At 40.8% G+C, this 15,312-nt stretch overlaps 2 protein-coding genes across 6 annotated transcripts in view; one reads left to right on the forward strand and one right to left on the reverse strand.

The window, feature by feature from the left end:
* Positions 1–373: 373 nt before the first annotated feature.
* LOC120058702 (RING finger protein 223-like) lies at positions 374–1,084 on the forward strand. Its single transcript, XM_039007447.1, has one exon. The coding sequence runs from the start codon at positions 374–376 to the stop codon at positions 1,082–1,084; it is 711 nt and encodes a 236-aa protein (XP_038863375.1).
* Positions 1,085–6,007: 4,923 nt separating this feature from the next.
* The window catches only part of LOC120059394 (tyrosine-protein phosphatase non-receptor type 11-like), a 61,904-nt gene continuing 52,599 nt past the window's right edge, over positions 6,008–15,312 (reverse strand). For 3 of the 5 annotated variants that reach the window (XM_039008408.1, XM_039008407.1, XM_039008409.1), the window contains exons 12-17: positions 15,210–15,277; positions 14,770–14,921; positions 14,583–14,648; positions 14,354–14,457; positions 13,989–14,117; positions 6,008–9,499 (exon numbers count right to left, since the gene is read on the reverse strand). In XM_039008408.1, coding sequence (XP_038864336.1) covers positions 14,027–14,117; positions 14,354–14,457; positions 14,583–14,648; positions 14,770–14,921; positions 15,210–15,277 — 481 coding nt within the window. In that variant the 3' untranslated portion in view covers positions 6,008–9,499; positions 13,989–14,026. The remainder of the gene's footprint in view (positions 9,500–13,988; positions 14,118–14,353; positions 14,458–14,582; positions 14,649–14,769; positions 14,922–15,209; positions 15,278–15,312) is intronic. The other 2 variants (XM_039008412.1, XM_039008411.1) reach the window with 1 other exon arrangement.

Consider the following 15,312-nt stretch of genomic DNA (forward strand, 5'->3'; position numbering starts at 1 on the left):
TAAATTCCACCAAATGCTGAATTATTTGTGACTACTGTGTAACCTCTAGAATAGTTCAGAATGTAATCGTATTCTGAAGGGAATAACATAATGGTATTGCAACTCCGCCTGCATGGGGTCATAAACCTTTAACCTACTGTATTTTATAATATGCACTTGACACAAAAATCCCCAAAATCCTGTGAACAGTTTGGGATTATGTCCACACTGCATGATTTTAAAAATAGATTTACTCACCATCTGAGCACGTTATTAAGAGATAATCTAATCTGCATTTCCATTCATTCTCAGATAATCCACACCAAGTACAAAGAAGAGAAAGGGGGACAAAGACTAAAGGAAGGGGGAAAAGGATACAGAACATCCCTTCAAAATGGCGCAGATCCCTCAGGTGTGGCACACCCAGGAAGAGAAAGTGGACCTGGATATATTGGTGGCTGTTGGCAGCCAACCCGAGTGCTCTATCTGCTACAACACCTACGACAACGTCTTCAAGACGCCCAAGCTGCTGGACTGTGCCCACACCTTCTGCCTCGAGTGTCTGTCACGCCTCATGGCCATTTCACTGGGAGAGCAGGAAGGAGGAGGCAGCAGCAAGATCCTGTGTCCCTTCTGCCGCCACCCCACCCTCCTTACCAAGGAGGGTCCCCCGGCCCTGGCCACCAGCAGTGAGGTACTCTGTAAGCTGCCCAGCCACCAGCAGCACGAGGAGCCTGTGTGGCTGGACGGAGAGAAGCTGTGCTACAAACGGGCCCTGGAGGCCAGCCCCGAGGCCTCTAGCTCCACCTCGACCTTCTGCATCTGCATCGACATAGGGGCCAGCAAAGCAGGCGAGGTCCCGGCTCAGACACGCCCCCACAACATGGCCTTTATGAGGCGTCTGACCAGCTGTAAGCGGCTGCTGCTCTTCATCATGCTGATGGTGCTGCTAGTGGTCATCGTGCTGTGGCCCCTGCAGTGCATCGTCACCACGGGCAACATGCACTGCATGCCTCGCTCTGTGGGCTCAATACAAGGCTCCATCACCACCACAGCTACCCCATTCACCAGCATACACCATTCCACAAAGGGAGCCTTTCATTAAAATACATGTGTGTAGTATGCCAGATTCCACCGCTGCCACCAACGGTACCCTGGTTCACATTCACGCAGACCCCCAGAATAAGCTCTAGTAAGAGGTTGATCTATGTATCCCTTCTCCGCCACATTCTCCTTCAGCTCCACTAAAGGGTATCCAGCCACAGCCCCCCCCCCCCCCCCAATTCTTGCACTTTGATGAACTGATTTTCCTTTTCCTTTTTTTTCCTTTATAAAGTTATTTTGCTGTAGAAATATAATATGTGGATGAAATGTGTTGTAATATTCAGACACAGACAATCTGGGTGTATTCATATCTACAGTATCAGATCGGATGGCCACAGTGCAATCCCAAATCAAAATGTTCCGTTTTTAAGAAAAATGTGCAAGTTTAGCTGTCTTAATACTGTTTTGAAAAAATGGTATGCCTAAACATAAAGCTGAAATTGTAAGTGTATATACATGTATAGTTGATTGTACTATTTTGATATATATTTTGTTTACAAAATGACAATAAATGAAAAACAACACAGGCATGGTCCAGGTTTTTCGTTATGAAAAATATTCTGTAGCTTTGTTTCTGAAAGTCTTTGAACAAACGGAAGTACAGTAGACATGGGTTGTTGGCCGTGGTATGAACTAATGATTACTGGACTACCATTCCCAACTTGCTGTTAGGATCTTATCTGGGCACACACCAGTGACCTGTCAGGATTTTCCAAATACACAACGATTATTACTAACAACAAGGTGTTGGAAACTGCTTCAATGAAATTGTGAACCCTTCCTCGTAGATTAAGGAGTGTTTATAACAGTAAGGAGTGGTATTTCCTGTATTGGTGTGAAATTACTGGATAGGTGTGTACAGGAGACCAAAGGTGAGGTCTGGGGGAGAATCTCAAATGCATTTCCTTGATTCCTTGCGTCCTCTTTGTCTCCTTCTCAAAACCCATTGTTTGAAAAGGTGATTATACAGACTCTATTTCGTAGAGTCTTTGTGATGCAAGGTCACAAGTGTTGGGTCGTTCCACGAAACGAGTGCCTTTGATATTTTAAGTAGAAATTGTGCACCAGTATTGATTATTTTAATATTAATAAAGACTTGTTAAAGTGCCAAAATTCAGCATTTTGGCATGTCCCTTTGTGCACCCTCTGTGACTTCTAGGAAGATTTTAATCCACTTAACCCCAAAATTCCTCAAAGTTTCCGGTATCATTGTAAATCCCTCATTATTTTGTTGCTTTGACAAAGTCATTTCTGGAGATGATTATTGACAGTATTTCATGCGATCAGTGAAACATTTGAAGGTTAAACAAAACCTGTCCGTAAGGTCAACCCTGTTAAGTGAACTGAACTCTCGTTTTAATATGGTGAAACGATTCCTTATAAAAAGATTTTTTCAAAAGAAGCATTGAACAGCTAGTCAAATCCTAGTGTGAAAGCAGGTGAGTTGGTTCTACTTTTTTGGGCCATTTTCTGGTGTTTTGTGGTGAAAAACTGAGCAGGTTGAGCATCACGCACCAACCATGTTACCCGTATATAGACAGGTTCGAAATGTTTTAACAATAAAATTAAATTGTTAAATAAGGGGATTTATGGCTGATTTAAGATGAAATCGTCAACCGTGTTATGGTCAATACTGTTACATTATTTGGCACTTACTATCCTCATTTTTTAAATTTAACCTCGAGATGGTAACATGTGTTTTTTATTAAGTTGAACAAGTGCTCTTTAGATCAAAGTTTATTGGTCACATACACAGTTTAGTTTATGTCATAGTGGGTGCAGCGAAATGCTTATTTTACTAGCTCCTAACAATGCAGTAAAATGCCAAACAAGTACAAAATATATATTCCAGAAATGTCAGAATCCAGTTGGCAAACCAAATAGCCCTGTAACAGTAGTTCAAATGCAATCTATACGTACATTATATACAACGGATGAACTTACACCAGATACACTAAGAATGATATGTACAGCAGTAGATATATTAGTGACCTATGTCAAGAATCAAGTATATACATAAATATGTGGTGTGTACAGTATAAACAGCGTAACTAAAATGCAGTAGTAGAAATACACAGTGTAAAACAGGAAGTGTCTGGCGGTTTAATGTCTCTATAACATGGGACAGCAGCGTTGGCTGTGTATGTGTGATAGCTTGTGTGTGTGCGCACATCACCTGGTGTAGACGGCTAGTGATGGCTGTTCAACAGTCTGATGGCCTGGTAATAGAAGCTGTTCAACAGTCTGATGGTCTGGTATTAGAAGCTGTTCAACAGTCTGATGGTAATAGAAGCTGTTCAAATGTCTGGTGGCCTGGTAATAGAAGCTGTTCAACAGTCCGATGGTAATAGAAGCTGTTCAACAGTCTGATGGCCTGGTAATAGAAGCTGTTCAACTGTCTGGTGGCCTGGTAATAGAAGCTGTGCAAAGGTCTGGTCCCTGGTAATAGAAGCTGTTTAACAGTCTGATGGCCTGGTAATAGAAGCTGTTCAACAGTCTGATGGTAATAGAAGCTGTTCAAATGTCTGGTGGCCTGGTAATAGAAGCTGTTCAACAGTCTGAAGGTAATAGAAGCTGTTCAACAGTCTGATGGCCTGGTAATAGAAGCTGTTCAACTGTCTGGTGGCCTGGTAATAGAAGCTGTGCAAAGGTCTGGTCCCTGGTAATAGAAGCTGTTCAACAGTCTGGTGGCCTGGTAATAGAAGCTGTTCAACATTCTGATGGTCTGGTAATAGAAGCTGTTTAACAGTCTGATGGCCTGGTAATAGAAGCTGTTCAACAGTCTGATGGTAATAGAAGCTGTTCAACAGTCTGATGGTAATAGAAGCTGTTCAACAGTCTGATGGTAATAGAAGCCGTTCAACAGTCTGATGGTAATAGAAGCCGTTCAACAGTCTGATGGTAATAGAAGCTGTTCAACAGTCTGGTGGCCTGGTAATAGAAGCTGTTCAACAGTCTGATGGTAATAGAAGCTGTTCAACAGTCTGATGGTAATAGAAGCTGTTCAACAGTCTGATGGTAATAGAAGCCGTTCAACAGTCTGATGGTAATAGAAGCTGTTCAACAGTCTGATGGTAATAGAAGCCGTTCAACAGTCTGATGGTAATAGAAGCTGTTCAACAGTCTGGTGGCCTGGTAATAGAAGCTGTTCAACAGTCTGATGGCCTGGTAATAGAAGCTATTCAACAGTCTGATGGCCTGGTAATAGAAGCTGTTCAACAGTCTGATGGTCTGGTAATAGAAGCTGTTCAACAGTCTGGTGGCCTGGTAATAGAAGCTTTTCAACAGTCTGATGGTAATAGAAACCGTTCAACAGTCTGGTGGTAATAGAAGCTGTTCAACAGTCTGATGGCCTGGTAATAGAAGCTGTTCAACAGTCTGGTGGCCTGGTAATAGAAGCTTTTCAACAGTCTGATGGTAATAGAAACCGTTCAACAGTCTGATGGTAATAGAAGCTGTTCAACAGTCTGATGGCCTGGTAATAGAAGCTTTTCAACAGTCTGATGGTAATAGAAACCGTTCAACAGTCTGGTGGTAATAGAAGCTGTTCAACAGTCTGATGGTCTGGTAATAGAAGCTGTTCAACAGTCTGGTGGCCTGGTAATAGAAGCTGTTCAACAGTCTGGTGGCCTGGTAATAGAAGCTGTTCAACAGTCTGATGGTCTGGTAATAGAAGCTGTTCAACAGTCTGGTGGCCTGGTAATAGAAGCTTTTCAACAGTCTGATGGTAATAGAAACCGTTCAACAGTCTGGTGGTAATAGAAGCTGTTCAACAGTCTGATGGCCTGGTAATAGAAGCTGTTCAACAGTCTGGTGGCCTGGTAATAGAAACTGTTCAACAGTCTGGTGGTCTGGTAATAGAAGCTGTTCAACAGTCTGATGGTAATAGAAGCTGTTCAACAGTCTGATGGTAATAGAAGCTGTTCAACAGTCTGATGGTAATAGAAGCTGTTCAACAGTCTGATGGCCTGGTAATAGAAGCTGTTCAACAGTCTGATGGTCTGGTAATAGAAGCTGTTCAACAGTCTGATGGTCTGGTGATAGAAGCTGTTCAACAGCCTGATGGTAATAGAAGCTGTTCAACAGTCTGTTGGCCTGGAAATAGAAGCTGTTCAAATGTCTGGTGGCCTGGTAATAGAAGCTGTGCAAAAGTCTGGTCCCTGGTAATAGAAGCTGTTCAACAGTCTGGTGGCCTGGTAATAGAAGCTTTTCAACAGTCTGATGGTAATAGAAGTTGTTCAACAGTCTGATGGTAATAGAAGTTGTTCAACAGTCTGATGGTAATAGAAGCTGTTCAACAGTCTGATGGTAATAGAAGCTGTTCAACAGTCTGATGGCCTGGTAAAATAAGCTTTTTTTCACTCTCTGGGTCCCGACTCTGATGTACCTGTTCTGACTCCTTTTTTAAAGAATTGTATGTTATCACCGATGACTTGACATGGACCAACAACCCCACCACTCTTGTCAAGAGGGCACAACAGCGCCTGTAATTCATAAGGCGGCTGAAGAAATTTGACATGCCACCCTGGGTCCTCTCCAAATACTACCGCTGCACCATCGAGAGTGTCCTGACCAGTTGTATCACGGCCTGGTACGGGAATTGCTCCATCCACGACCGCAAGGCTCTCCAGTGGGTGGTATTATTTCTTATTGTCTTTGCATTGTCGAGAAGGAACCTGCAAGTAAGCATTTCATTGGACTGTGTATACCAGGTGTATCCTGTACTTACGACTAATAAAACTTGGAAAATTATGTCAAATAGAAAAAAAAATGCATTTTGCTTTTACCTAATAAATAACCAATGTCTTGCAGAACAAAATCAGTCCACATTTCCCTGCTTATAAGGAAAGGTTGTGCCATCTGTCCACGGACATCAGTGACAGGAAGTCCCATTATATCAGCATACAAGAAGGCACTTGACATATTTCATTCATAGATTTTTATTAAACTATTACATTTTTAATAATTTTGTTGTCATTTCTGACATTCTCATTGCATCAGCGCTATAAGCCTGGACAGAAGGTGTTAAGGCTGAGCCAGTGCAAGAGGGAAAAACAGTCTTCATCTGAATACAGGAACAGTCAGTATACCACTACTCAAATCAGGCATATCGCAACCAACTATGTCAACATCATATTCAAGTAAATTAAGGAGCAGAAATAAAATAACTCATATAATTTCTGTATACTTTCAAGAACACCTGCTTAACTGACAATTCATTATCATTGTGTTATTATCAATGGTGTAATAACACCAAATAAAAACTAAAATAATAACAATAATCAAACAAATAATCGTATACAATATAAAATGCACCCACAGGAAATGTAAAATTCAAAACACCTCAGTAAATGAAAATACAATTTACAACACTGATGTCATACTTCTAGCAGACTGTCAACATACTCTACTCTTTTAAAACAGCCAATGGACATCCTGACAGTCACAGATCACAAGTCTGCAGCTACAGGATTTAGCAATTTTGAATAGAATTTCAAGTATTGAAGTGTTAAGAGCGAACACTAATTTCCACTTTAGTCAAATTTTCACATAGTCTCCCACTGACATCAATGCATAACTAAATGAAAATGAATCTTTAAGCTAAGTAGGATTCACCCCTCAATGTTTCACCACATCATACAAAGTTTTGACCCTTCCAGGCAAAGTGAAATACAATAAAAAATCATCATCAACAACAGTGCAACATAATTAAAGGACTCTATTCAATCAGATCCGATTTAGCCGACATCCACACAGCAGTCATTTTGACGGTGCTGGAGGTGGAACAGCGTTAGAGCTGTCAAATGCATAAGTGGCTCCTATCATTATACATAAAGCGGACATTGCCATTGGCTGCACGGAGTAACATTAAGAGTTCGAAGACTGGAATGTGAGATGTAATCTACACCTCGAATAGGCTGATAGAAATCCTCATTATTTTGCTTAATGATTTTCAATTTGAGCGTCATTATTTCTATGTAGGCTAAACTTTCTCCTTCTGAACTAACGCGAGTGGGACAGGTGTGGCTTTGTGACAATGATCACAAGAGCAGCTGTTCACTAATTTGACATGCCAATGCAGTTCCACTTGCCGACACCGCCAAAACATCAGCTATGCGAGTGTCGGCTATCACCGGTTAACGCTTGATCTGATCGAATCTAGGCCTAAGAAAATAGAAACCAAAAATGTCAATTTTCATTCATTGGACAAGATTGAAAGTTCGGCAGACAGTTGAACAATGGAGAAGGTTCCTTTGACAAAGATTTTCAATGTTCACTTCAGGATAGCATACCATTTATAGCATACCACTTATAGCATGAGTATTATATCAACAACTAAACTGCAGCGAAATATGTGTCCTATAACACTTAGAACGGACTTACTGAAACATAATTTGAAGGGAAATACTGAAACATCAGACTTTCAGTATTGCTGAAAGTTACTGCAATGGTGTTAGGATGAGCAAGGGATGATGTAGTCAAGCCCTAGTTGAAAGGCCTGAACACTATGTACAAGAACAGCGCTGCACAACCAGCAGACGACACTGCACAGCATCTATGTAGCCAACCAGCAGGGTCGCTCAAAAGGATGACATCATTGAGCCGCTGGCTAAATCCAGTGTGAACACCTTAGAATTGAGATTTTTATGCAAAATGCTAAGAATAGTTAAGAAAGAAGCCACTGCCCTATATATATATATATATATGTATATGTATATGTATATATATATATATATATATATGTATATGTATATGTATATGTATATATATATATATATATATATATATATATATATATATATATACATATATATAACTGAAGGCTCTTTGCTGTGTGGTGTCACCCTTCCTATGACATCATCACTGAAGCCGGTTTTTACTCTCCCAAACAAAGTCAAGCCTGGATTATAACCATCTTGTAAATTACTTTTTGGAGACAAATCTACTCTTTAATCTTGGGCTGTAGGCCATCTGGCCCAGTAATATTCATAAAGACTTCAGTGATGGCAGCCTGGCTAGCATCCTGACATTTCTTCTCCCCTATCTCATTTTCTGCTACCCTTGTCTATCTCTCACTTGGCAAATATTTAACCCAGTTTATTATGCCATTCGATTAGGAGTTACAACCTACACAGAGAGAGAAAGACTGCAGATCCGACCGATTTTATCGTTTGACGTTGACCTCAAATTTCCCACATATAAAACAGGATCTGCAAAGCAACTGCAAATTCAGAGAATTGTGCTTTTTGTCGACTGATAATAATGGAAGTGGATCTTTCTTTATTCAGAGGCAATACCGCACTAACATTAAAAACCATGTCCTGTACATTACAAAATCACACCAATAATAACAATAAAAGAAACAAGAATTAATTGAAAGGACACAGTTTAAAACTAAATAAATAGAAAAATTGCACAAGTAAATTGGTGCTTCAAGCTCCCCCTCCTTGAGCTTCAAGCCCTCCCCTTCCAGCAACCACAGGACAAGAAACAAAATGGAGTCCGGAGAGGAGCTCATTATCCTTGATTGAATAGGCTCTCAGTAGCTGTGATGGTGGCACCACTACAGTAGATGAGCATGGCACAAAAGACCATCGGTGGAACCAATAAGATAAACAAATCAGCTCCCCACTGACAAAGGCCCATTAAGAATATCCTGCCTTTCCTCTTGCCTTTCATGGGATAGGGTTGTAAGGACTTTGCTTGTCCGTGCCAGTGCCTCAGTGGTAGCAGATCGCTTCACTGTTTCGCCGCCATTACTCAACGCTGCAGTAATGACTGCTGCTAGCAAAAACAGAACATTGCTAGAGTCTTTGGTTCAAGTAGATGACAGCCAGCAGAGAGAGTGAGCACTTTGAATTGAATTGAGAGAGAGAGAGCGAGAGAGCGAGAGAGAGAGAAAGAGAGAGGATTCCAACAGCGCAAAGAGAAACGGCATAGCTTCACCCTTTCTTGTCCCGTCCACCCCATTCATGGTTGAACACGATGGAGCAAAACATCACTTGAACATTGAGTGCACCATTGTTTGTTTCTTGTGTCGATTTAGTTCGAGAGTCTACAGAAATAAGCAAAGGACATTTGTTGGTTTGGTTGGTGGGTTAGGGGATGAGATGGAACAACTGTGGGACCAAATACGGGGGTAACAGACATGTCTGTAGACGAGGCACTTTGTCCGTAGACAGGAGAGGCTGTAGAGACTTGAAGTTATTCAGAGAGAGAGAGAGAGATGGGGGGTGGAGATAGAAGGACAAGAGCACTGTGCTGTACTCCTCTCTCCTTGGAGAGGGAGGCTCCAGCCAGCCAGTAGGGCAGCGGGGGGGGGGGGGGGGGGGGGGGGTTCCATTGCCAGGGGGTCAGGGGCCAGAGCTCCACAGGTCCCCCATGGTGCGCTGGCGAAGCGGCACCTCTGTTGAAACTGAAGCACACACAACGGCACACCGCTTTAGACATACACAGAACCACTCTGCATAGAAACGCACACAACAGTTGTCCGCATGACATCCTAATAAATACTAGAATCACTATGATAGTCAATAGCAAAATGTATGTGTTTTTGTGACGTCTTCCCTCATCTGGATTATGTCTGGAACCAATTCATTGGAAAACACTGAAATTTCTGGCCTGTGTTACTATAACAAGCAAGAACAACTGCTTGTCTGTAGACACTGAGTTCTGTATTTTCGAAGGTTTACTGGGTCGAATTCTGTTGAGAATTTATTATTTATTTCCCAGAGTACCCAAGGAGCCCGTATATACACAATGACACAGTTTTACCCTGCCTTGGTGTTCCCTTTTTAGGGAGCGAGATCTTTAGAAACTCTTGAAAGGAACCCAACAGTATGCAGAAGTGCATCTCAAATATGATGGTTTATTAACACTTGACAGATGAGAAGACATAACTGCTTGCTAACATCTCTCCATCTGCGCCCGCTCACAGGGTAGCAGAGGATATATCCCAGGCCCACAACCAATGAGGACCTAACAATTAAGACAGTTATAACCAATCACACACATGCATTCTTTGATAATGCACTGAACAAGTTTATGCACATTTTTCCAATGCACCATGTGCATAACACTGCTGTATATTCTCATACACAACATTTCCCTCACCCCACCTGCATTGTTTTTTCAGATATCGGCTCTACTGTAACCATTGTACTCAGTTGAAGAAGGCTAAATCTGATTGAAATGTTACGTTTAACCACATTGTTAAACTTGTATAACCTCCTGACCTCCACATCTTCTGTATGTTCTTGTAGTTTGTTATGCAAACCGTTTTTATGATGCAAAGAATTTTTTTGTCAAAACAGACAATAAAATGCCTTCTTAAAATCTTCTTTGCCAATAATGATTATTTTTCCTATTACTAATTAAGCTGTTTAATGTTGGTTACTTTCTAAATGTAATCCGTTAGTTACTAGTTACCTGGCCAAATTCGGAATCAGTAATATAAAGTTTTTATTACCCAAACTCTAATATAATCTGATTACTTTCAGTTACTTTTAAATGGCGTTCCCCTAAAGAGGTATTAGAAGAAGTTTGTAGGAATATTACCAATTGAATGACATTATTGTAGGATAAATCAATGTTAGAGTTTACATAGCTGGCCATACGTAAATGGATGTTGCATTTTACTTATGGGTTGGTTATGTACAGTTGAAGTCGGACGTTTAAATACATTTAGGCTGGAGTCATTTAACTTGTTTTTCAACCACTCCACAAATTTATTGTTCACAGTTTTGGCAAGTCGGTTTAAGTCGGTTTAAGTCGGTTTAATCTACTTTGTGCATGACACAAGTCATTTTTCCAACAATTGTTTACAGACAGATTATTTCGCTTATAATTCACTGTATCACAATTCCAGTGGGTCAGAAGTTTACATACACTAAGTTGATTGTGCATTTAAACAGCTTGGAAAATTCCAGAAAATTATGTCATGGCTTTAGAAGCTTCTGATAGGCTAATTGACATCATTTGAGTCAAATGGAGGTGTACCTGTGGATGTATTTCAAGGCCTACCTTCAAACTCAGTGCCTCTTTGCTTGACATCAAAAGAAATCAGCCAAAACCTCAGAAAACAAAATTGTAGACCTCCACAAGTCTGGTTCATCCTTGGGAGCAATTTACAAACGCCTGAAGGTACCACGTTCATCTGTACAAACAATAGTACGCAAATATAAACACCATGGGATCACGCAGCCGTCATACTGCTCAGGAAGGAGACGCGTTCTGTCTCCTAGAGATGAACGTACTTTGGTGCGAAAAGTGCAAATCAATCCTAGAACAACAGCAAAGGACCTTGTGAAGATGCTGGAGGAAACAGGTACAAAAGTATCTATATCCACAGTAAAACGAGTCCTATATCGACATAACCTGAAAGGCTGCTCAGCAAGGAAAAAGCCACTGCTCCAAAACCGTCATAAAAAAAGCCAGACCACGGTTTGCAACTGCACATGGGGACAAAGATCGTACTTTTTGGAGAAATGTCCTCTGGTCTGATGAAACAAAAATATAACTATTTGGCCATAATGACCATCGTTATGTTTGGAGGAAAAAGGGGGAGGCTTTCAAGACGAAGATCACCATCCCAACCGTGAAGGACGGGGGTGGCAGCATCATGTTGTGGGGGTGCTTTGCTGCAGGAGGGACTGGTGCACTTCACAAAATAGATGGCATCATGAGGAAGGACATTTATGTGGATATATTGAAGCAACATCTCAAGACATCAGTCAGGAAGTTAAAACTTGGTCGCAAATGGGTCTTCCAAATGGACAATGACCCCAAGCATACTTCCAAAGTTGTGGCAAAATGGCTTAGGGACAATAAAGTCAAGGTATTGGAGTGGCCATCACAAAGCCCTGACCTCAATCCTATAGAAGATTTGTGGGCAGAACTGAAAAAGCTCTGTCAGGAGGAATGGGCCAAAATTCAACCAACTAACTGTGGGAAGCTTGTGGAAGGCTATCCGAAACGTTTGACCCAAGTTAAACAATTTAAAGGCAATGCTATTAAATACTAATTGAGTGTATGTAAACTTCTGACCCACTGGGAATGTGATGAAAGAAATAAAAGCTGAAAGAAATAATTCTCTCTACTATTATTCTGACATTTCACATTCTTAAAATAAAGTGGTGATCCTAACTGACCTAAAACAGGGAATTTTTACTGGGATTAAATGTCAGGAAATGTGAAACTGAGCTTAATTGTATTTGGCTAAGGTGTATGTAAACTTCCGACTTCAAATCTAGGCTTCTTCTAACCCATTTCTCTCTACTACAGATAATACGATTAGGCTAGATTATTACATTAAAAAGTCTGTCAGATTTCCAGTCATTCCAATTCATTTAATACCCCTTAATCTTCAGGAATACGACTTGGAAATATGGAAATATAGATTAGCCAAATTGTTTTACCTGAGCATAATTTATTAGCCTACTCTGTTGTTTATGATTTTGTTGTCATGGAGGACTGATTGGGCTCATTGCTTTGAGTTGAAAAATAAAGGCTGCCCTCATGGAATGGCATGCTTTGAGAACTACCCGAAAAGTGCTATTTGCATGTGAAAAAGGTACGGCATATGCTGCATATGCTATAGGCTTATTGTTTATGTTTTAGTTGGTGACACCATAGAATTAGGAATTAGAATACTTAATTATTTTAAATACATTTTTTATTGTCACATACACCAGATAGCTGCAGTGAAATGTGTTGTTTTACAGGGTCAGTCATAGAAGTAGGCCACCCCTGGAGCAAATTTGGGTTAAGTGCCTTGCTCAAAGGCACGTCAACAGATTTTTCACCTTGTCGGCTCGGGTATTTGAACCAGCGACCTTTCGGTTACTGGCCCAACACTCTAACCGCCAAGCTACCTGCCGCACATGATCTAAGGATTTAATACAATCTCTATTGGTGACACTTTGATATCTCGATAATTTGCAGTCTATCAAAAGTGTGCGAGTTTAAGCATGTGTCCATTAGGCCTATGGATTATTTTATTTATCAGCATGAATTACATTGAGCAATAAAAGCCCCACTCGTGGTCTTTGTAAATTAAACTAGTATGGAGCTCAATACCACGGAGGTGTTGGGAGGAACATTTTTCACTGGCTGTCCACTGGTCTCAAAAACAAGGGTTTATAGGCAGCTTAAACTTCTTAAATTCAACCATTATTGGGTTAAAATACAGAAATAAATTTGTGAAGAGCCATCCACAACAACCACAATCCGCAAGGCGCAAATAGCTAAACGAGAGAGCAGCAGTGTGATTCACATCAATGCTCTATGTAGATATCAATAATAAGTGATATCCGTATCGCCCGTAGGCTACACCACTGCTGTCACCCTTACCTCCAAGCGTTTATTCAAATTGGATCATCTTTGAATGCAGACAGCAGTCACACCATTGAAAGACATAGCTTGGACTGTAGCCTATAAATGTCTATTCCTGCTCTTTTCCCCGCGATCCATCAAATGCATTTGACGCATTCGCTCAGGCGCAACAAACAAACTGATTTGAATGTAATTGAGAAAACAGAAAGGTGTTTTTTTTTTTGCAAACCACCTTTAAAAGTAAAAGTGAATTTAAAAGTAATCCTAGAAGTAATCATCTAGTTTTTCAAAAGTATCTGTAATCTGATTACAATATCTTTGCTGGAAACGTAATGGATTACCCTCTTTTTTTTGTACATGTAATCCGTTATTCCCTAACCCTGTAAATCAAAGCAATTATACGGAGCAGTTCCTCAACAAAAAGTTAGGAATGATTTAGCTAAGAAAATAACAATAACACTTTACTTAGGTATGCCGGTATGATGCTTTGTAACTTGTTATAAGCAGGTATGATCCTTTATAATGTCTTATATAATTTATAACTAAACAAGCCACAGTAATTTAACACTCACAGAGAGGTTGAGAGAGGCAGAGGTCTGTGGCTCAACTTTTACTTCCTGGTGTTACTGCTGTTCCCAGAGGTACTTGGGTTCTTGATGTTCAGGTTCTCATACACAGCGGACGGGTCGTCGTTCGTCACCCTGCATCACACAAAAATGGACACACGCACGCAGGCAGGCAGGCACACACAGACACACACACACACACACACAGACAAAACATGGTGAGATGAAATTCCGATTCATGTTCATTCGGACAATGTTCATTGAATTTGGATGGAATGATATAGATGACAGCGGTAGTGTGTATTTAGAGAGAATAAAACAGTATTTGCCTGTGTACTATATGAGCAGTGTGTATTTGCAGGGCTACTCACACAGAGGAGGAGCGTGATACACAGGTCATGTTGGGTTTTGACCGAGCGTTGGTCATCTGGGGGTATTTGATATTGGAGTACTCCCTTTCCTTTGTCTTATTCCTCTGCAATGAAAGCAGCCACAATAAACCATATTATTTTAGCTTGAAAAATAAGATTATCATTGAAACAATTTAACATAACACGCACCCGCACTTGCTTAGCTGGTTGAAACCATGAAATGTACTACCTGTATCTCGGGTTTATCTTGATTGTTCCTTTGAATGAAGCTATCATGAAATGCTTGGGGCTCCAACTGTAAGGCAGTCACTTTTGAAAACATGTACTGCGATAATACTGTTAGTGTGTGTGGTAGTTACTGGTACCTTTCAAATTAAACTACTACTGTAGTGGCAATATTATAGTATAACTACTACCTGCTCCTCCTCCAGTCTCTTCTGTGCCGTGTCAATGTACTGCTGGACAGCCATGTAGATGAACTTATACTGGGCCTCTGTCTGCACCATGCCTGACCGCTGCTGACGAACCCTCTGGATGGTCTTGGGGATGTCGATGTCACAGTCTAATCCTGAAACACACCCAAGCACAAAAGGTCAAAAGGCAGCATATTTAGCACGGTTACACTAATACCTAATACATGCAGATCCATCCCAAGACTGGATCTCAGAGCCGTAATGTTTGGATAGGACTGATATCAAAGTTATAACATTAGGATATGACTGATATCAGAGCCGTAACGTTTGGATAGGACTGATGTCAAAGTTATAACATTAGGATATGACTGATATCAGAGCCTTAACGTTTGGATAGGATTGATGTCAGAACCATCATGTTTGAAAGATCAACATTCTCTTACCTTGTCTGTTGATGATGTCAATGAGAATATCAATGACAATGATGGTGCCTGTTCTCCCGATTCCTGCACTGGAGAGACAAAGGAGACAATTTGGTGTCATTTT

The sequence above is a fragment of the Salvelinus namaycush genome, chromosome 14, assembly GCF_016432855.1.
Source record: "Salvelinus namaycush isolate Seneca chromosome 14, SaNama_1.0, whole genome shotgun sequence".
NCBI lineage: Eukaryota > Metazoa > Chordata > Actinopteri > Salmoniformes > Salmonidae > Salvelinus > Salvelinus namaycush.

Coding starts and splice junctions, on each gene's coding strand:
- LOC120058702 (XM_039007447.1), top strand. CDS start 374: ATGGCGCAGATCCCTCAGGTGTGGCACACCCAGGAAGAGAAAGTGGAC.